Source organism: Heloderma suspectum, chromosome 2, assembly GCF_057233095.1.
Source record: "Heloderma suspectum isolate Gila_16-S chromosome 2, 16-S_ref, whole genome shotgun sequence".
NCBI classification, from domain to species: domain Eukaryota; kingdom Metazoa; phylum Chordata; class Lepidosauria; order Squamata; family Helodermatidae; genus Heloderma; species Heloderma suspectum.
The window spans coordinates 160,080,427-160,103,222 of NC_139459.1; the positions used below are offsets into that span (position 1 = coordinate 160,080,427).

Sequence of the window (22,796 nt, forward strand, 5' to 3'; positions counted from 1 at the left end):
CGAATTTCTCCCATATCCCTACCTTTCACACAGAAGCAGAAGCACTGAAGCACACAGTGTCTTACATTCCAATCCCCAATAAGTGATCTAAAAGGATACCATGGGATCAAAAATTACTGAGAGGTCCAGGAAAGTCAGAATTCAACACAGTATTTCATGGCAAAGGTTGTCTACCAGGGCAGCCAAAGTGGAGTCTATCCTAAACCCAACACAGAAGCCACATTTAAAAGGGCCTAGATAATATGCATCATCTACCCTCTTAAGTCCTCTAGAGAAGGTTTTCAAAGGAGCGGTCTCACAGCTGCCTCCTTCAAGGCAGCATGAACTATCATCTCCTAGATCCAGCCAGCCATTCCCCTTTGGCTAGATGCCAGAAGCCAAGACAGGCAAAGGATGAATGCACAGACAGGAGGTCAAGCACCTTGTCAGCGTCCCCAGCTGTAACAAACTGATCCAAGAAATTAGCACTAAAATGAGCATCCTGCATCTAATTCAGAGTCCAAGTTGGAGCAAATAGCAAACAAGTCACAGTGGGCTACTGAGGATTCAAAAACATTACCTTGGGCCCCGCTAAACAGAAGACCCCTTACCACCCAGAAAAGTGCTAATGGATGGTGTTGATCAGATGCCTTTAGGCACTCATTTAGAAAAAGAAGCTTAGAGCAAACCTATTACCATTGACTGTAAGGGGTTGATGCAGCGTTTTTACCATTTGGGGATCTTATACATCACCAAACAATTTGTTTTTATTCTCTTCACTTCTGTCTAAATATGTATTCATTATATTTTTAATCTGCCCAATAACCAATGTTATTTAATGTTATAAATATTATAAATTGCCTCCCTTTTCACTGCAGTGATATTGTTAGAATAAACTTTGCAAGAGTCAAGCTGCAAATCCTAGGCAGGAGCTCATTTCTCTGAAGACAAACTATCATAAAGTCCTAAAAGTTATTGCACTTGAAAAATTACGCAGAGTAGCAACCTTGCCCAAGTGTTTAGGTATGGGTACCACCCACTTTTGGAAGGAAGGGATGAGCACCAGTTCCTGGCTAAAAGAAGCTCCTGAAGTCACTCTGTGGAGGCCAGGATCTCATGAAGAACAGCCCTGCATGTACTTCATTTCTGCCTTTCCCTCATGGTGGCTTACAACAAATACAAAAACTATCAAAACCCTTTATAAAAACAGCTAAACGCAAATGGAAAAGAAGTCAAATAATTACAATTAACTCAAAAAAGCTGAAGCAAGATTTAAAGTACATCAGTATCCATTTCTGTATGCACATTTCTCAGCATATTCTCAGCATATTCCTCTCAGTTACCATCTTGCTCCTACTACGCCCAGAAGCAATAAGAGTACACAAGCCTGTTGCCTAGCAACTTCCCCCTCTCACATTTAACAGACAGAAGGGGGCAGGGGGGAAAAGGTATAATGATGTGTACATGTGAAGCAGGAGGTGTGGTGTGCTGTGGGGGTGACAGAGATCTTGCCCCCCCCACCCCTTTGCATTCCCACAACATAAAAGAGGAAACCACTTGCCTCTCGCTACCTATCATGTCTCTTCCTGTCCACAGAGAACAAAGGCTAAGTAAAGAGCAACATCTCTGGGCGTGTCAGTTTGGCCCAAGAGCCACCAGGACCCAATACATAACAGACAGTCAAAGGTACGAGCTGACATTTAAGCAGCTTATGCTAAACTGAGGGAAAAGGTAGTACATTACACTGCCGCTGCTTGAAAGGGGTTTGGAACTCCATTGCACCAGTTCTCTTAGAATCTGAGGTGCTGTCCGACAAGTGGCTGCCTACACATAGTATCTTACAAGCTGTATCACAGGACTCCCAAAATGTGCTGCTGTTGGCCGATTCGAATTCCTCCAGAATGGCACTTCTGCCTCTCCAGATCCTGGCACTGATCTTGGAATGAGTATCAGATCACTCCCGGTGCTACAGAACTACTCTCTTGCTTCAGAAGAGCCCACCTCTTGGGATAAGACCAAAGGCCCACCCTGTCTAGCTTTCTGCTTCCAACAGTGTCCAGCTAGATACTTTGAGTCTCCAGCACATATTATATTTTCAGAAGTACACTATCTCCGAACATAGCAGTTCCATTCAGTTATCATGGCCAGTAGCCACTGAAAGACTTGTGAATTTGTCTAAAAGCCCTTATATTGCTTTGCTATATTTATTACCACCGTCTTCCATCACCAGTTCTCTGAACTTACTCTGCCCAGCATGTCACTGTCCTTAGAAGCCTTAGCCTTCAACTTTTGGCTTGACTCTCCTCTTAACGTTTATGACGCCTTTGTTTCCTCCTTTATTTAAAACATATTTATTCTGCCTCTTCAAGACTTGAGGCAGCTAACAAAAACACAATTTAGATTAACATCATCATAAATGTCAGTAAAAACAATACTGTGTACAGCACAGCATCACAGTGCCTCATACACATCCTCTCTGAAATTGCACGCACTCCTGCATCTGTATGAGTGTGTGTGTATTTTCCACTGTTCCCCTTCCTCCAGTCCACAAGCCAGATCCAGCCCAATAATTTGTCTCCCCAGTCCTCCTTCCTTTCCCTGGCCCCATCCAAGGTTTTCCCTTGTTTGTGCTGGAAGAAGGAAGCCATTCTCCAGTGCTAACAAGGGTAACCCCGCTCTTCTCTTCAATCAGGGGTTTCACTTGTCAAAGCTAGATAAGGGAAAGGGATCTGCTGATGTCAGGGGACAGCGCTTTGGAGTTAGGGGCAGGGCTTCAGAGGGACCCTCGCCCTGATGTCATCTGGTATCTCAGGGGTATCCCAGGAGTCAATCTGGTCCCCAGGGCTGGAACACTTCCCCATCCCTGCTCTAGATTATAAGCCTTTAGTACACAGATCTATGTGTCATGTTAGGTCAGTGTCTTCAGAATGGGGTAGGCTAAAGAGCAGAATTAATGAATGCTTCTATGAGATTTTCAAATGTTGCTAAATAAAAATGCAGATCTAGTAGGGAATGTTGACAATTTGCAATAAATACAAAGTGCACAATCAAAGACCTTCAGCAGACTCAACAACAGACCCTTCACATTCTCAGCAATCTTATGCCCCTACAACTAATGAGTAATCAAGCAGAAAGGGACATTAAGTCATGGCATTTCATGATCAAGCAGGCACCTAAGGCTGTCTCATCCATGTTTACAGACCTGTAATTACTATGCATCTCTCTAACCCATCATTTTCTTGAGGCGTCTAGACTGGCACAACTGCATGGTGAGCAAGGGTGGACAGAGGAGAAAAGTTGAGATATTCTGATCCTCTTCAAGAACAACTGGCAGAGATTTTAAATCTGCACCTTCCTGAAGTTTGGTAAAGGACTGTAATCATGCACAGTAGTCTGGATATGCAGAGGCAAACTTGGGCTTGTAATCAAGTGTACAAGCAACAGGGAACTGGAGCTAATTCTGGCTCACTCAAGGGTGTACCTGGATTATACACATGCCTATTCTGCGCTTTTAGGTGTAGACCTGAAAAATATAGTGTGTGAAAATGTTCTAAAACTCAAAGGCCATGTTACGGTTCATGCAATCCCGTACTACAGCCTTCCCCAACCTGGTGCCCTCCAGATGTTTTGGATTACAACTCCCTGGATTCCTCACCATTGGCCACGCTGCTGGGGTGGATGGGAGTTAAAGTCCAAAACATCTGGAGGGCACTAGGTTAGGGACGGCTGCTTTACTACAATACTCTGCCTCTCATTCAAAGAACCAGATTCCCCTCCTGCCTCTATTATCACCCATTTCTAATGGCAGCTTTTGCTTCCATGCTCCTCAGCTATAGCAGCCTGTATTCAAGTCTCACACTACCTTTTCACATCCGCTGTGCTTCTGCAATAGCTCCCATTCTGATATGCCAGTTTACTACATGCAGGCACTTTTTGACATGGGACAGCTTTCCAAAATATGACCCCTTTCCCAACTACAATCTGCAGTGGAACAGTCCAGAAACCTACTTCAATCTGTGTTATGTATAGACTGGGTCATACATGAAGGAGAAGTTTGAGAAGATGCCCAATACAATGTATCTATGGCTAAACTGCACTGCTTCAGACTTCAGGGGAGGAGGACTGAGTGTTTCAATGCTTCCTCACCTAGAGCACCCCCTACACATGCAAAGCTGGAGTATTACAAGAGAAGGTTCTAGATTAGCCTTCTTTCTGATGTGCCAAGTTTTGTGCATGGAGGTGAACATTCAACATTTGATCCCCTGCCTGCCAGCAACAGGTACACTGAATGAGGCTTCTCCTCATGTTTTAAACTCTCTAACTAAACTGAAAGAACTGCAGCTCCAACCAACTAGTGCTCTGTCCATTCAGCACAGGAGCATATGAAGTTTGCTGCCTAGCAGTATCAGGTGCTCCGTGTTATTGCCACACTCTCCTTGCTCCCTTTAAGTAAGACAGATGGAACATTCTGAAGTGTGGTACAAGTGGTTTCAACACATTCTCTGGTACAAGTGGTTTCAACACATTCTCTGCCTCTAAAATAAATGCCTCAGAATGCAGCAAATGTGTGCCCAAACCACTTCAAACACACTTTAGAAGAAATGCCTGTCTTCACCCTCCTCTGTCTGCAAGGGAAAGAAGAAACGACACACGAAGTGTAAGTTTGTACTTAAAGCAGTCTTCCGCAACCTGGTCCCTCCAGATTTTTTTACTTCAACTCCCATCAGCCCCAGGCAGCATGGGCAATGGTCAGGAATGCTGGGAGTTGTAGTCCAAAACGTCTGGAGGGCACCAGGCTGGGGATGGCTGACAGAAGGAGAGAAAACAGAGAGAGAGAATGTGAGTGTATATGTATATGGTGCTGCACAGTAATTGAGAGCCATTCAGGTCCAGCCACTACATAAACCTGATACCCAAATATATGCAAACTGTATTTGCCCATCTACTTCCCCTGCTACCCTTGTCTGCCTCCATCTTCCCTCCCTCTGCTGTCTCCCCCCTACTGAAATTTCGATGGTCACCTTTTCAGGGCAAGGACCTGGCTTTTCTGTTGTTACTCGGTAATTTACAAATAATAATGTGCGTTATGCCATCACTTCTGCCCCCATCCCCACCCACCCACCAGCAAAAATCTAGAAAAATGTCATTCTGGCCTCTTTGCTGAATTCCCTCTAAGCACAAGACTTTGAAGGAGATGCATGGGGCCCAGCAAAATGCACATTTGAAGCTGCTGTTAATAGCTTAGCTACAACGCAACATCCTTTCCTGATGTATCTTAAGCATAGGACTTTACTACGTTTCTGAAAAAGCCTGGGTTTGGGGAGTCATATTGCGAGAATTTCAGTAAGAAGCCTCATTGAACTGGGATCAAGGTGCATACGAGAAAACTGCAGTAAGTCTTGACTGGTACGCACATTCCTCAAGATGCAAAATGAGCCTGATGGTGGTAAATCCCATGCCTCTGGTCTCTCGCACAGCATGGACCCCTACTTCTGGGATGTGAATGAACATCCTTGCTTCAGCCTACCTCTTTGCCAATGTTCACAACATCTCCCACACAAACGCAAGGGAGGGAAATGATGCTGTTGCACCAGATAGGACTGAGGGCTGCCTCAGAGGCTGCAATTCTGGAGGTAATTCTTCCAGCACAGCACTAATGGAAAACTGAGTATTGTGAGGAAAACAGTCCTTTTAAAAAGACACAAGGATAATCACGGTCCATATTGTTACACTATTTCTGCACACCCCAAGCACGAAGACTTCTGAAGGCTGTAAGTGCCTTTCTCCAAAAACTGCACAGCCATGCCCAAAAGGCAAGTTAACACACTAAGAGCACAATCCTACAGATGTCTAGACAGAAATAAATCCTACACCTCCCAGCATTCCCCAGCCAGCCATACTGGCTGGGGAATGCTGGAGTTGTAGAACTTTATTCTGTCTAAACATGCATAGGATTGTACCCTAAGCTTCAACAGAAATAAATTAATTAAAGAAGGGATTTCCCCCTTTAAAGGCACAATCCTATGTATGTTTAAACAGAAGAAGGTCCTACAACTCCCAGCATCCCTCTACACAGCCATGTTGGTTGGGGCATGCTGGGAATTGTAGGACTCTGCTCTGTCTGAACATGCATAGGACTGCATCCTCAGTCGGTATTTTGTTTAAGGGCAATACTGCAACATAGATTTGGGCTCCTGGGGAAGAGAATTCATGTTTGGAACCCATTAGTAGTGTCCAGGGATGATCTTAATCCAAACAAATGGGGGTGGCTGACTACATTTGTGCGTAGAAGATTGGTGAAACATTTTGGTCTGCAATGGCGGTACTAATGACGTGGTGGCAGTGGTTGTTAAAAAGTGTGTTCTGGATTTTGACTTTTTTCTTCTGGCTGCAGTTTATTTTTTGTATTTCTTTAAATACAAAAAAAGTGAAAAACTTTAAATAGCAGGAAGTAGATCAAGAGGGAATTGCTGCTCCAGCTTCCCAAATTTCTCTAGACACTTTGGGCCTTTGACCTACCTCAAGTGTCCCAAGCTATAATAGCACGATTCTCCATCTGTTGATCGAACCACCTTGATCGTGAACATTGGTTGCAGCTGTCTCAGTTCCAGCACCACAATAGCAAGATAGTGAACAAAAAGCAGTGCATCCACCAGTGACACTGAAAACTGTACGATTCCCTCATAATTGAGGTCCTTAGACTCCAAGATGCGAACACCATAAAAAAGCCAGTAAGAAAACACCAGCAGAAATATGAGGACCAAAACGAGGGTGCGGAACACAAATAATCTTGGGAGATCAGCCTTGGGCTGGCGAAAGAAGAGAGCCCAGGTACCAATCAAAAGGATCAGGAGTTTGAAAGCCACAGAGATAAAGAGTCCTTCGCAAGCTGTGCCACATGGCTTCAGCTCACTTCTCCACAGGATCTGTGGGAGTAGAATAAAGGTGATGGGAGTAAGGAAGACAAGAAGTCCCAGGACGGCAGCCACTGTTAAGGCAAGGTAGCGCTTGCAGTCTAAGCCAACACTGTCCTCCAAGTCCTTGCTGATCCTGGAAATGTCCTCCAGGGACACACTACGTTCTGAAGTACCTGTGATGGCTGTTGTGGTCTCACCCCAGTTGTCATCCTGAAAGGAAAATAGCACTCAGTCATAATAATGCCTAATAGCTAGGAAACCTTCAGACGGCCCTAATTTTGTTGTCTGAAGAGTATTAGTTCAGTGCTTCCAATCTCCCAGTCCAGATGTGTGGGCATTTGAGGTCAAATGGCTGACAGGGACCAGTGCAAGCATGTACGGCTCCTCGTACTTAATGGAATGCTCTGGAGAAAAGGACATCTGCCTTTCCATAAGACATTTCCCATGTTCCTCAGCTGACCTCCATTATAGCACTCAGCTAGAATTACAAGAAGCTACACAGTTTCCCTCCTTTACTCTCAGTATTATACACAATTATTTTTCAAAGAAAACATTTCCTTTAAAGGGTCAGTATCAAGGACCATTATTCAGCTCTCCACAGACATAGTTTCTGCCTAAGATACAGATGCATATCCTTGTACTTTAAGACATGCAAAAGTAGTGTTGGTCTGTTTTTTAACAGTGTGTTTATTGAAAACATTGCCATACTGTGCATCAATTTGCAGTTATATTGAACCTCATCTTTTGTCCATTCATCCATTTTGGAGAGATACTTTCAGATTTCTTCAGAATCTGCTTGAAATTCCACCATCCAGAATAATTTGGTATCATCCAAAAATTATTTATATTTATCAGCCATCTTTCAGGGATGAACCCTCCTAAGGCGTCTCACAACATATTAAACACATAACATTCATTCGTAGCATAATTCCAAACCATAAACATTAAAACATCTAAAAACACAGCAGTAACACAGTATAATGGGGCAGACAACTTCTGGGGATTGGGGGGCTGCATTGCCTCCCCAGAGGCTAATCCCCCTGGCCCCCACTGCTGTGGCACTGAACTTGCCGCTGGAATTTGGTGGTGCAGTGCTGTGGTAGCGACCCCCCCCCCCAATTTCGCTTCAAAACAAGGTGCACACTCCCTGCATACCTCATTTTCAAGCAAATTTGCAGCTTTTTGCCACCAAAATTCAGTGCCAAATTTGGGGGCCACAAAAAAGCCCATGGGCCCATGGCCTGCATGTGGCCCACCTCTGCAGTATGCATATAAAAACAAGTAGCAAAGCATCTGTTTGCCCCTAATTTCAGAACATTTATGAACATTAAATAGCACCAGTCTTAATAACAGATAAAATGGGATCCTGCTGTTTACTTCCGTCCACTGCAAAAACTGTCAATTTATTCCCGTCCTCGGCTTCCCATTCTTTTACCAGTTACTGATTCATAAGAGGTCCCTGTCCTCTTGTCCCACGACCACTAAATTTACTTTGGTGCCTTTAATGAGGGACTTTCAGATCACCCCCATCGACATGTATATTGACAATCTCAAAGAATTATAAAAGGCTGATGTGGCAGGAGCCATGCTAGGATTGGGCATTTGACAGGTTAAAAGACTTCAATCAACTGATCAGTCAAATATTGGTCAAAAAATGATAAAGTGTTTTAAACACATTAATGTTCTGAGAACAAAGAAGATAATCACACATTAGATTTGATATTTATGCCAATTGCAAAAAAAACCCCAAATAGCTGAGATGGGCAGAGCTAGAATGCTCATATTTATTATACCCCCTCATGTGTTTATGTAAACGCAAAAGAAGAACACCTGAATAGGGCTTATACGTTTAGCAATTCTAGCTTCCACCAATTTACCTAGAAAGAGACATTCAGATACACTGTAGTTAGCCTATCTAGGAACAAAAGAGCAATTCTAGTGAAAAAGCTACATGGGGCGAGCAAGGAGAGGAGACTGACCCATGAAAGCAACCTGAGTCCAAAGACAAAGAAGTACAAATTATGTATATCATTTGAACCAACAAACACACCCAATAATTTAAAATTAACAAGCGTAATGTTTTACATTTTTATTTTAAAATAACTGAGCTGTTATGCTGCAATTAAACTGTATCTCTATGGTTAATTTGTGACTTCATGACCAGGATGTATTCCTATACTTCTCTTTTTTTAAGCCAGTATATTTAAGTGAATAGAATAAGTACTGGAATTGAATCTTGGAAAGCTGCTTTCAAACTGGTGCCTGGTTTATCCAGGAATCCACAGAGTGGTCTAGGATTATTCAACTTCTGTTCCCCATCCACACGACATAATTTTTCACACACTTATTGTCAGGACAAACAAGATAAAGACTGAAAAGAACGGTGACCAATATAGCACCCTTATCGTGTACGCTTAATGATTATGCAGCTAATGAAAACCAAGTATGCACACTCACTTGACAAACAGCTCCATAAAAGTAGTGAATAAGGTAGACATTTATAGGTGATGAAGTAGATTAATCTCCATGAAGATGAAGAGTTCTTGGACAGAACACTGGCAGTGCTACTCAGGGGCTATTCAGAAAGGAGCAGGATGAACAAAAGCAGGAGCAACCTGCATGGATGACAGTGACATGCAGGAGGAAGAGATTCAGAAGGCACTCTGCACCACTGGAACGAAGAAACCACTTTGAGGCTCTTGCAGAAGAGAGTGGCTCTGAGCTTTCAGGGGAAGATCTACAGCAGACCTCATTGGACAGGAAACAAGATGCTGGATCCCTACAGAACAGAGGGGATGGAATCATTTTCTGCAGCAAGAGGAAGAGAAGGGTGGTTGGTGCCTCCCCACTGTGAAGCATAGACGGGAATGTTTGCCAGCCAGACCTGTTTCTCTCATAGGAGCACGGATTGGAGATGTGACTGAGTGACTGCCAACACGCATTAAGTCCACCATTAGTTATTCCCTCCTGCTTATCCAAGTGGGAAAAGATGACCTGCCAAGAACAGCTATGACAGCATTGGATCAGACTATGAAGCTCTAGGGAGGAAGCTCAAAGACCCTGAGGCTCAAGTGGTGTTCTCATCCATCCTTCCAGTCCATGGAAGAGAACTAGAAAGGGAAAGAAGAATTCTGCAGGTGAACAACTGGCTATGAAGATGGTGTTGCCAAGACAGATTTTGTTTCTGGGCCCATGGTTTATGCTCTATGGATGGACTGCTGGTGGGAGATGGACTGTACCTCACGAAGACTGGGAAGAATGTGTTTGCTCAAAGAATGGCAAGTTTGATCAGGAGGGCTTTAAACTGAATCCTGTGGGAGGATGGAGACGAAAGCCCAAAGGTAAGGACTACAGATAAGGGCTCATGCATGGTAATAGGAACTGGAACAGCAGCTGTAGTGGGGCCTGTTTAACCTCTTAATAAAAATGCAGGGAGGTTATTGTAGCATAAAGTTCATGGCTTTCGATGTCTTCATACTAACGCCCAGGGTATGGGAAATAAATAGGATGAGCTTAAACTCAAGAAGGTTAATATGACTTAATAGGTATAACTGAGACTTGGTGGGATGTCTCCCATGAGTGGAACATAGCTTGTTCAAAAAGAACAGAAGTCATAGAAAAGGAAGGAGTTGCAGTATATGTTAGAAATATACACACCAACAGAGAAATTCAAGAGAATGAACATGGTGACCCTGTTGGCAGTATCTGGGTTTAAAAAAATGGAGGAAAGAATAACAAAAATACTGTGGTTGGAGTCTACTACTGACCACCCAACTAAAGAGAAGATGTAGACGATGCTTTCCAAAAGTAAACCGCAGATATGACAAGGGAGCATGAAGTAGTAGTAATGGGGAATTTTCATTACACTGATATCTGTTGCAGACAAACTCTGCCAAGCATGGTCTCTCCAGGAAATTCCTGAGTTGCCTTGCTGACAACTTTCTCCTTCAGAGAGTGGAGGAACGAACAAGGGATGGGAAACCTAACAGGAAGAGGGGATCAACCATCCTTGACTTGATTCTGACCAATAGGGAAGAGTTAGTTGATCACAGAATAGTAGGGTTGGAAGGGGCCTACAAGGCCATCGAGTCCAACCCCCTGCTCAATGCAGGAATCCAAGTCAAAGCATCCCTGACAGATGGCTGTCCAGCCTTGTCTTGAATGCCTCCAGTGTGGCAAAGCCCTAGGTAATTGGTTCCATTGTTGTATTGCTCTAACAGTCAGCATGTTTTTCCTGATGTTCAGCTGGAATCTGGCTTCCTGTCACTTGAGCCCATTATTCCATGTCCTGCATTCTGGGATGATCAAGAAGAGATCCTGGCCTTCCTCTCTGTGACAACCTTTCAAGTACTTGAAGAGCGCTATCATATCTCCCCTCAGTCTTCTCTTCTCCAGGCTAAACATGCCCAGTTCCTCCAGTTTCTCTTCATAGGGCTTTGTTTCCAGTCCCGTAATCATCTTTGTTGCTCTCCTCTGAACCCTCTCCAGCTTGTCTGCATCCTTCTTAAAGTGCGGTGCCCAGAACTAGACACAGTACTCCAGATGAGGCCTAACCAGTGCTGAGTACAGGGGAACTAGTACTTCCCGGCATTTGGAAGCTATGCTTCTATGAATGCAGCCCAAAAGAGCATTTGCCTTTTTTGCAGCCACCTCACATTGTTGGCTCATATTCAGCTTGTGATCGACAACAATTCCAAGATCCTTCTTGCTTGTAGTGTTCTTGAGCCATGTATCCCCCATCTTGTAACTATGCATTTGGTTTCTTTTCCCTAGGTGCATAACTTGGCATTTATCCCTATTAAATTTCATTCGGTTTTCTGCCCAGCACTCCAGTCTATCAAGATCACTTTGAATTCTGTTTCTGTCTTCCAAAGTATTAACTATCCCGCCCAATTTTGTGTCATCTGCAAATTTGATCAGCATTCTCAGCACCTCCTCCTCCAAGTCATTAATAAAAATGTTGAAGAGCACTGCACCCCGGACTGAGCCCTGCGGTACCCCGCTCATCACCTCTCCCCAGTTTGAGAAGATCCCGTTGATGAGTACTCTTTGAGCCCGACTCTGTAGCCAACTGTGGATCCACCTGATTGTTGTTTCATCTAGCCCACTTTGAGCTAGTTTGCTCATCAGGATATAATGGGGCACTTTGTCGAAAGCTTTGCTGAGATCGAGGTATATTATGTCCACAGCATTCCCACAGTCCACAAGGGAGGTTACCTAATCAACAAATGAGATCAGATTCGTCTGGCAGGATTTGTTCCTGACAAATCCATGTTGGCTTCGAGTGATCACTGCATTGTTTTCAAGGTGCTTACAGATGGATTGCTTTATCATGTGCTCCAGAATTTTCCCAGGGATTGATGTCAGACTGACTGGTCTGTAGTTCCCAGGTGGCCTTCTTTCCACTTCCTATATGTGTACTTTTTTGTTTTCAGGTCATCTCTAAGCTTTTCGTGAAGCCGCATTGGCTACTTCTGTTGACTTCTGTTGTCTTCCACCTTTTTTTCTTCTTGGAATTGTTTGCAATTGTGCCTTGAGAAATTCCTTTTTTAAAAACTCCCACCCATCTTGGACTCCTTTTCTCGTTAGAGTGGCTTGCCATGGGACCTTACTTATAATTGTTCTGAGTTTATTAAAATTAGCTTTCCTAAAACTCAGGGTACGCGTTTGGCTATATTCGGCTTTTGCTTCCCTTAGAACCAAGAACTCAAGTATAATGTGGTCACTTTCCCCCAGAGTTCCCATAACTGCTACTTTATCCACTAAGTCATCTCTGTTGGTGTCAAGGGCTCCTTGGAGGGCTCTGTCTAATCCAGTAGCTAAGTCCAGACACAGACAAAGGGATTCCTTTCAAAGCTTTATTCTTCTTTTACAACTTAACAACTATACCGTTTGCAACTAGATCTGAGCAGCACAGTACCTATGCCCTAAGTTGGAACAGTTGGTCCCCGTTTGAAAGGGAATTACTGGCAGACCCCTGAACTTAAGGACTAGGGAGAGTCCCTCCCCTTTTCCCTTGGAGCCTCTGGGCGCAGCCGTTGTTTGCGCGCCAACCTGGCACTTCGCCTCCTTTCCGTGCCCTCCATCTGGCGCCGCTCTCTGCGTCTGCGTTGCGCATCCACCAAGTCTGCTATCTGTGTTTGGTCACTCCCTGGACTGCTAACTAAACTAGGAATGCTGGTGGGAGGAATCTCCGTCAGCTGTTGGTCCTGGGAAAGAGGAGCGTGCTCCTCTCCCAGGAGCGACTGCTCTTCCTCAGAATCAGAACTACTCTGGGATTCTATGGGCTCAGGTCCACCCTGACATCATCCCCGCTCCCATGAGCCCCCCCCCATGCTCCTCCCCTGGGGCCCCAGGTTTGTGGGGGTACAGCTGGTGGAAGCACCTCAGCGGCAACGGAGCATGCACATTTTCCGCGGGTTCCCAGGATCGCTCATCAGGCCTGTCCCAAGAATGAGGTACTGCAGCTGCCGCCAGGCCTTGAGGGGGAAGAATCAGGGGGGGGAGTTTCCTCACTCCCTGGCTGGAGGTCAGGCTTACGAGAAAGAGCATCCGCTTGTAGGTTGTCTGAGGCCTTCACATGGCAAATCTTAAGGTGGAACCAAGAAAAAAAAAGCGACCACCTAATCTGCCGCTGGTTTAAGGCACGGGCTGTCTGAAGATGTTCGAGGTTGCGATGGTCGGTTCTAACTTCGACTGGGTGCTGTGCCCCCTCCAGGAGATGACGCCAGGTCTCCAAAGCGGACTTGATGGCCAACAGTTCCTTCTCCCAGATGGTATAATTCCTCTCAGACATGGTCAGTTTCCTGGAGTGGTAGGTGCAGGGTTGCAGCCCACCGCCCTCCCGATCAGGCTGAAAGAGCACCGCCCCAACTGCGAAGTCAGAGGCATCAGTTTGCACTACAAAAGGCTTCCTCGGGTCGGGATGTAACAGGATCGGCTCAGAACTGAAAAGCCTTTTAAGTTCCTCGAAAGCTTGTTGGGCAGATGCCATCCAATGAAAAGGAGATTTCTTGCCCTTAAGGAGGTCCGTGAGAGGAGAAGTGAGCCGAGCAAAACTGGGCAGGAACTTTCTGTAAAAATTAGCAAAACCCAGAAAACGTTGCAAGTCCTTCTTGGTGGACGGAGCCTGCCAGGAGAGGCCAGCCTGGACCTTTGCAGGATCCATCCTGATACCGTCAGCTGAGATAATGTAGCCAAGAAAGTCCAAAGAGGTTAGGTCAAACGCACATTTTTCCAGCTTGGCATAAAGATGGTTCTCGCGGAGGCGCTGGAGTATGGCAGAGACATGGAGCTGATGGGCATTGGAGTGCTCAGAAAATATAAGTAAATCATCGAGATAAACAATGAGGAAAGTGTCCAAATAGTCCCTGAAGATGGCATTCATAAAACGCGAAAAAGTGGGAGGGGCGCAGGCGAGCCCAAAGGGCATTACTAGGTATTCATACACTCCGTACCGGGTCCCGAAACAGGTCTTCCACTCATCCCCCTCCCGGATGCGAATGAGATTATATGCGTTACGCAGGTCCAACTTTGTGAAAATCTTGGCTTGCCCCAGCATCTCTGATATGAGGGGTAGGGGGTACTTGTCAGGGATGGAAACGGAATTTAGACTTCTGAAATCGTGCACCAGCCTGAGTTCTCCAGATCTCTTGGCCACAAAGAAGGTAGGAGTGCAGGCGGAGGAGGAGGGGCGAATGAAACCGCGTTTGAGATTTGTGTCCAAAAACTCCCACAGAGCTCGAAGTTCCAGCTCCGACATCGGATACAGCCGGCCAGCGGGGATGGTCGCCCCCGGAATGAGGTTAATGGCACAGTCAAAAGGGCGGTGGGGGGGAAGCCGGTCAGCCTCCGTCTTGTCAAACACATCCCAAAAAGCTGCATATTTCTCTGGGAGGATGACGGTCGCTGAAGGACTGCCAGAACCAGACAAGGAGGGGGAGGAAAGGGTTAAGGCTTGGGCTGGGACTGGCGCCTCCTCCGGGAGGCAATGCTCCCGGCAGTAGGGAGACGCAAACTCCACTTGCTGAAGTCCCCAAGAAATCTGAGGGTTGTGCTTAGAGAGCCAGGAAACACCCAGCACGATTGGGTATAAGGGAACCTTAGCTAAGTGAAACTGAATCTGCTCAACGTGGGACTGGGTGCGCATAGTGAGCGGAACTGTAATCCGGGTCACTGGCCCGAAGAGAGAGGATGCTCATCAATGGTCTCCACTGCCAAGGGGGCAGGAAGGGGCAGGGTAGGAATCTTGTGGAAAAGGGCGAAGGTCTCATCCATGAAACTGGTCGTCGCCCCCGAGTCCACTAACGCTAGGGCCTCCACCCCCCCCCCGAGAGGAGCGGAGGTGAATATGCAACAGCAGATGAGAGGGTGGGGGGGTTGGGGAAGGCACCCACCCGGTGGGGAACTGACCCCCACAACGGAGGCCCCCAACAAGCCTGGGGGGCAGCCTAGTCAGGCCTGGGGACGAGGAGGAGGGGGAAGGAGAGGAGGAGGAGGGGGAGGCAGCAGAGCTGTGGATTTCACTCGGCAGGTCTTGGCGAAATGCCCCAGCTTTCCACATCGAAAACATCGGCGCTCAGCACGGTGGCACTCAAACTCCCCTGGCGGCAGCGAGGCTTGAGTAGCTCCCAGCTGCATCGGGGTCTTCTCTACCCCCAGTGCTGGAGCGGGGGGTGGGGGAGTTGGCAGGAAACGTGGGGGAATGGGAGGAGGGAAATACCGGCCCCCGGCACCCTGCCAGGTCTGCCGGCGCCCCTCCAGCCGACCATCTATCTGAAGGCAGGTCTGGATGAGCTCCTCCAAAGTAGGCGGGCTGGGCGTGCACGCTAACTCATCTAAAATCTCGTTGTTTAAACCATCCAAAAACTGAGCCACTAGCGCGGCATCATTCCACTGTAAATCCTGCATCAGCAAGCGAAAGGTTGTCGCGTAGCTGGAAACTGAGTCTGTACCCTGCCGGAGGCGGCGAATCTCCCGAGAAGCCGTCTGCGTGCGCAGGGGGTCACTGAAAAAACGTGCCATGGCTGTCATGAAACCTTGATAGTCCCCGAGCAGGGGGTCATTAGCGAGAAGAAGTCCCGAAGCCCATTTAGCTGCCATGCCTGACAGTAGGTTAATGATGAAACCCACACGAACCTGTTCCGTCTGGAAATCCTCAGGCCTAAGATGCATGTACAGCTCTGATTGGGCCCTGAAAATCTGAAAAAGTCCTTTCTCACCAGAAAACTTCTCTGGCAACGCCACCAGGCACTTGCGGCGTGGGGGAAACGGAGGTGGTGGTGGGGGGTTGAAACACAGCCTGTAGATTTTGCACGGCCGCCGTCAGTTGAGCCATCTGATCACGGAGCAACTGGTTCTCTTGCACCAGAGCTTGCACCGCTGGGTCCCCGGCGCCCTCCATAAGGCAATCGGAGAGAGAGAGAGAGGAGAGAAAGAAAAAAAAAAAGAGGAACGGGGACCAAGCTGTCAAGGGCTCCTTGGAGGGCTCTCTCAGTCTAATCCAGTAGCTAAGTCCAGACACAGACAAAGGGATTCCTTTCAAAGCTTTATTCTTCTTTTACAACTTAACAACTATACCGTTTGCAACTAGATCTGAGCAGCACAGTACCTACGCCCTAAGTTGGAACAGTTGGTCCCCGTTTGAAAGGGAATTACTGGCAGACCCCTGAACTTAAGGACTAGGGAGAGTCCCTCCCCTTTTCCCTTGGAGCCTCTGGGCGCAGCCGTTGTTTGCGCGCCAACCTGGCACTTCGCCTCCTTTCCGCGCCCTCCATCTGGCGCCGCTCTCTGCGTCTGCGTCGTGCATCCACCAAGTCTGCTATCTGTGTTTGGTCACTCCCTGGACTGCTAACTAAACTAGGAATGCTGGTGGGAGGAATCTCCGTCAGCTGTTGGTCCTGGGAAAGAGGAGCGCGCTCCTCTCCCAGGAGCGACTGCTCTTCCTCAGAATCAGAACTACTCTGGGATTCTATGGGCTCAGTGTCCACCCTGACAGTTGGTTAGGATCAAGTCAAGGATAGCCAGTCCTCTAGTTCCTTCCTCTACTTTCTGTAGGGGGAAGTTATCCGCCATACAAGCCAGGAATTTCCTGGATGGGCCATGTTTTGCAGAATTTGTCTCAACAAATATCGGGGAAATTGAAGTCCCCCATTACTGCTACATCATGCTTCCTTGAAACACTGACTATTTGCTTTTCAAAAGTTTCATTCTCATTTTCTCCTTGATTGGGTGGCCAGTAGTAGACTCCGACCACCATGTTCCTTTTATTCTTTGCTCCATTTATTTTAACCCAGATGCTCTCGACGGGGCTACCAAGCTCATCCTCCTGTATTTCTGTGCAGAGATACGTATTTTTCACAGATAGTGCAACCCCACCTCCCTTTCTGTTCCTTCTGTTCTTTTTGAACAAGTTATATACTTCAATTGCTGTATTCCAGTCATGAGAGTCATCCCAACAAGTCTCAGTTACACCTATCAAGTCATAATTTCCCTCCTGTATTCAGAGTTCAAGTTCGTTCTGTTTGTTTCCCATACTCTGGGCATTAGTATGTAGACAATGAAGACCATGTGCTTCATGGTCTGGCTTTCTTCCTACATGTGTCTGAAGGCTATTATTGGGCGCTATTAGAGCTGTTCTCCCTGTTGCGGTACATGAGCCTTTGTCCATTGTTACCCCCAACTTTATGTCTCCCTTCCCCTTAGGATTCAGTTTAAAGCCCTCCTGATGAAGTTCTTCATGCTGTGGCCAAACTCATTCTTCCCATCCTTTGTGAGGTGCAACCCATCCCTTGCCAACCGTCTATCTTCCAGGAAGTATAGCCCTTGGTCCCAGAATCCAAATCTCTCTCATGGGCACCACCTTCATAGCCAGTCATTCACCTGGAGTATTTTTCTTTCCCTTTCATCCCTCTTCTAACTACTGGAAGGACAGATGAGAAAACTACCTGGGCCCCAAAGTTCTTGAGTTTCCTTCCCAAAGCTTCAAAGTCTGATGAGGTGAAAGTAGCAGGAAATGGTGGGAAATGACCCTGTAATGCTTGAGTTGATTTTAAGGAAAACTAAAGCTGAGCGTAGACAAATGTGTACCTTGGACTTTGGAAAAACTGATTTTAATAAACCCAGATCTGTACAAGTAGAGCCCTGTTCAGGTGATCGCCCAAACACATGAGGGCTTAAGTTGAGTAGAAGGATGGAGCCATGCATGCTGGCCCTTCACCTTACATCTCTGGGCGTGCTGGCTGTATCAGTACTGACTGATGCTGTATTCATCCGGCAAGGTCTGAAAGGGCGTTCTACTTGCATTCACTTGAACATGAGTAGAACTCTCTGTGAGATCAGGAATCCTGATAAGGAAGGGTCTGCGATCGTATGGAAAATTCTACTCACATTCAAGGGAACATGAGTAAAGCTCCTGGGGGAGAGGACTAGAAGAAGCTGCTGCTTTACCTGGGCTGCCTTCAGGTGTGTGTTTTGCCTTGCCCTGCCCATCTACAGGCTGTGTATCTGGCTGCAGCTTGCCAGAGGCTTCTTGGGGAGCAGACTAGAAGGAGAAGCTGCTTTACCTGGGCTGCCATGAAAGGTGTGCTTGTCATGCCCTACAGACTATATATTTGGCTAGAGCTCCTTCCTTAGCAGATCAAGGCCAGTGAGGGAAGTTGAAGAGTTTACTGGACTTGGATATGCCAGTGGGGTGATTATCTGGTTTTGGTTGGACACTGTAATTGTGCTCTTACTTTGCAATAGTTCATATTGCTTTATCCCCTCTCTTAGGAAAGGGTATCCCTTTTTAACTTTAACTTTTTAAAACCTATTTTTAAGTTGTTTGTTTTTCTTTTATCCTCCTTTTCTTCTAACACATATTGGAGTGAATTTAGAGTGATCAGGTTACCATGGTACTAACCAGGGCCCAGAAAGGCCAAAAGAGATTTAAAGAACCTCTCTCTGCATCTGCACAGAGGTCAATTTTGGAATACTGTCCCCCAGTAGAACCTGAGAGAATATCTATTGAAGATAACCCAATTAAGGACCAATTTACCCCTGCCATGGTAGACACATTGAATCATATTTACATGGTGAGAGGTGGCGATAATAGGGATTTCCAGTTGAAGGAGTTTGTAGATACACAAGGTTAGGCTATGGTGGGCAATTGGTCCCCTGACCCAAAACATTTGTGTAGAAATTCCTACTTGCTGTCCCCTGAACATGGTGTATTCCAGGATAATTTTGGTTCTGAACAGCAGGACAACCTGATGAATAAGTGCAAAGAAAAGGAAAATCAGGTAGTCCTTGCTGAAGTGTACAAATTCCTTAAGGACCAATGTTTCCTTACAGCTGAAGTTAATCAGAACATTTTTAAGAGTCTGGACATATTAAAGAAGGAGCTCTCTGGTCTTAAGGCCAGCATGCAAGTCATAGTGGGCCTAACTGAGACTGGGATATTGACAACAGCTCCCGTTCCTGCTCCTGTACCACTCAGTCAAGAAACTGATAACATTCCGGATTTGAGAGAGCTGCAGGCTGACACTTCTCTCATTGATAAACAGCATCTTAGGGACCATGTGAGTAATTTTTTGCTGGACTGGGAAAGACAGGGCATGCCATGGCCAGATATGGTAGAAGCGGAAGAAACTCAGGATAGCGTTACTGAAATTTCCCACCTTACTTTTTCTGACCCTGATCTAATTATATTAGATGAGTGGCAAGAGGACTCAGTAATGGAAACTGGTATGCCAGATCATGGGGCAGAATGGAATAGAAGGTGAGCATGGGGAATTGGGGGAGAAGCTGAAACAGGTGGACAATGAATCAGATTTAATTAGGGCATCCCAGACAAAGGATTCCCTGTGTAAGTCTGATTTCTGTATCTCCATATACAATCGGCCAATGAAACAGACAGATAGCTCATGGAAAAAAGGTACAGAGGTGCTATCAGAGTTACTATCTATAGTTGGGACATTATGGAAGGACAAAGGGGGGCTGACTTGCTCATGTTTGTACCCCTTGAGGTTTAGGAAAACAAGAGGTATAATTGAACTGACCTTCACTTGTTTGGAGCATTGCGAAGGTTTTTGGAATTTACTCTCCCTTTGTAAGAGTAACAATGTGTCCTTTAAGTGGGGTAAGCACACACTAGCACAGAGACCTAAATTCACCTATTCATGCCAAGAAGTGGTTCAACAAAAGGTCATTAGTCACTCCCCAAACTGGCTCAATAGGGTCTCCATTCCCCCAGTGAGACTCCACATAATCGGAGGACCTCTGAGGAAGCTGTACCTCTGTATGTGACTCATCCAAATAACATTCCCATCCCATGGCACAGATGAGGGAGTGGTTCTGAGTGTTGGGGAGGCCCACCTCCCTCACTTACTACTCATAATACTATCATTTTGCCTAGGAATTATGTTCGAGGCACTCAAGCCAACTATAACTGGGACAGAAATACATATGAGCTAAGCAAGAGTTCAAACAATTCTTCAAACTTGAGAGGTAGGCACTGTTTTAGGGAAAACATGGGGAAATCCCGATTTATTCTCCCCAAAGCCCAGCACCGCTCCTGGGAACGTCCCTGACTAGATGGGTTGGATTCATATTCCCCCCTTTCTATTTTATCATGGGACACAGCTGGGTGGCAGAACACATTAGCAGATCAAGAGTTTAGCAAATGTCTTTCACTTTATGACATTCTTTGTTTCCAAGAAACTTGGAAACAAACCTCAACCGTTTTGCTGCAGGGGTTCAGTTCCTTTCTGCTACCTGCAACAAAACTCCATCAGAAAGGAAGAGCCAGGGGAGGCCTGGCTACACTGGTCTCAGTGAAGCTTGGTGTTGAGGCTGAGGTAATTTATCAGTCTAAAAGTAATTTTATCAGTGTTGGTAAAAGGTAAGTGGAGGTGTGAACTAGACACCTTAATTTGTCTTAATGTATATTTTCCACCTGATAAATCCTCACTGAACTCAAAGATTCTATAGGAAGAATTGGCAGAGGTACTGAACCTCTGTGAAGCACAGTTTCCTGAAGCAAGTATAGTGGTTTGTGGTGACTTTAATGCTCGTGTTGGTCCAGGACCAAACAAAAATGGAATCGCTTTCAGTCTGGATTGTAGTGATGTCTTTCCATACGATAGCTTTTCACATCATAAAATAATCAATGAAGAAGGTCGGAGACTAATTGAACTTATGTCCTGCTTCCATCTAATATGCCTTCATCGCAGTTTGCAGGATTAGTCTAATGGATATTTTATATTTCTTAATAGTAGGTCAGGTAGTGTTATTGATTACATCTTTTGCACACCAAATTTATTGTCCTATAAGGCAAGCTATAACATTATAGAATGACCAGAAAGTGACCGTTTACCTATACTTGGTCCATCTCTATACAAGCTCCCCAACTGCGCCTCCCCCCCCCCCCCCCATGGACACAACAGATGGAACAATCACAGGTGGGAAACATTTAAGATGGTCTCCTTCTGTTAGCCAGTCTGTTCAGGATCATTTGAATAGTCCTTATCTTTTGGGAGTACACCAAAATATTGTCGAAGGACACATCGATCCTACAGATGGCAGCTTGATTACTGCCAATGCCTTAAGGCCACTCCTAACAAGAATAGCCAATCAACCTGGATTGGTCTCTCATAAAGTTGGGTGGTATAACATAGAATGCGGACAAGCTAAAAAGAACCTGTCTCAGTAACTAGGAGGGCACTGGCTTCCTGTTGGTTAGCTTACAAGAACCTTTTTAGAAAGAAAAAAATGACATTTATGATGGTTCTGTGGAAGGAGTTGGGTCTTGCAGCCATGGAAAGGAATGAGATAAAGTTTTGGGACTCGATTACCAGAATAAATAAGGGGGCACATCCCATGTTAGAGGCATGTATTTCAGATACTTGGCATACTTATTTTAGTTACATTTTGGGAAATGATATAAGTACTGGCAGCAATGGTTCAACTTCCTTCCAGGTCTTGGCAACACACCCAGAATGGCCCCCAGTCACAGAACAGGAAGTGAGCAAACTTATCCATGCCTTAGCAGCATGCAAAGCACCTGGGGAGGATATGATTCCACCAGAGGTTTTTAAGAGTAATCCTGAATGGTGGGCACCTGTATTAGCAAAATTATTCTCTCATATTAATACCACGGGAATCTTCCCTGAAGGATGGAAGTTGAGCATAATATTTCCAATTCACAAGAAAGGAGATAAATCTAAAACTCAGAACTATTGGCCAATTAGTTTACTAGATGTCAGCTCTAAGCCGTTTCCTCCTGCAGAAGCTGTCAGACTGGGAAGATGAAAATAATACTTTATACCAGGAACAAGCTGGGTTTAGGAAAGGCCATAGCACTGTGGACCAGATCTTTGTTTTGCACCATTTAATTTATAAATATTTGATTGCTCCTTCCAAACAGCTCTTTGCTGCTTTCATTGACTTCTCTTCAGCCTTTGATTCAATCAATAGGAGTCAATTGTGGGATAAGCTTGCAGAGACCAATACTGATAAGAGATTGTTATTCCTAATTCGGGAATTTTATGCAAACACAACTATGAGGGTAATGATTAGCACAGATGGGAGATTGTCAGAAGAAACCTGTACAACCAAAGGAGTCAAATAAGGTTGCTTGTTGGCACCACATTTGTTTAATCTTTATATTAACAACATTGTACATGTTTTAAACTGCCCAGAGCACTTCCCTCCCACAACAGGCAACCATAAAGTTGCGATATTAATCTACACAGTTGCCTTGGTACTGCTCCCCATGAACAAAATTGGGCTGAAGAGAAGTCTGAACAAACTTTATGATTTCTGCCTAATGGAACAGCTCACAATTAACTATGCTAAATCCAAGGTGTTGGTCTTTGGTAAATGTTCCCCCAGGTACAACTGGAGGCTAGATGGAAATAA

The 22,796-nt window shown here is 45.6% G+C and overlaps 1 protein-coding gene across 3 annotated transcripts in view; it reads right to left on the reverse strand.

Annotated features, from left to right (window-relative positions):
• Positions 1-22,796, reverse strand: part of VANGL1 (VANGL planar cell polarity protein 1) — a 71,442-nt gene that overhangs the window by 35,234 nt on the left and 13,412 nt on the right. For all 3 annotated transcript variants that reach the window (XM_084835447.1, XM_084835446.1, XM_084835448.1), the window contains exon 4: positions 6,499-7,106. In XM_084835447.1, the coding sequence (XP_084691573.1) occupies positions 6,499-7,106 (608 nt within the window). The remainder of the gene's footprint in view (positions 1-6,498; positions 7,107-22,796) is intronic.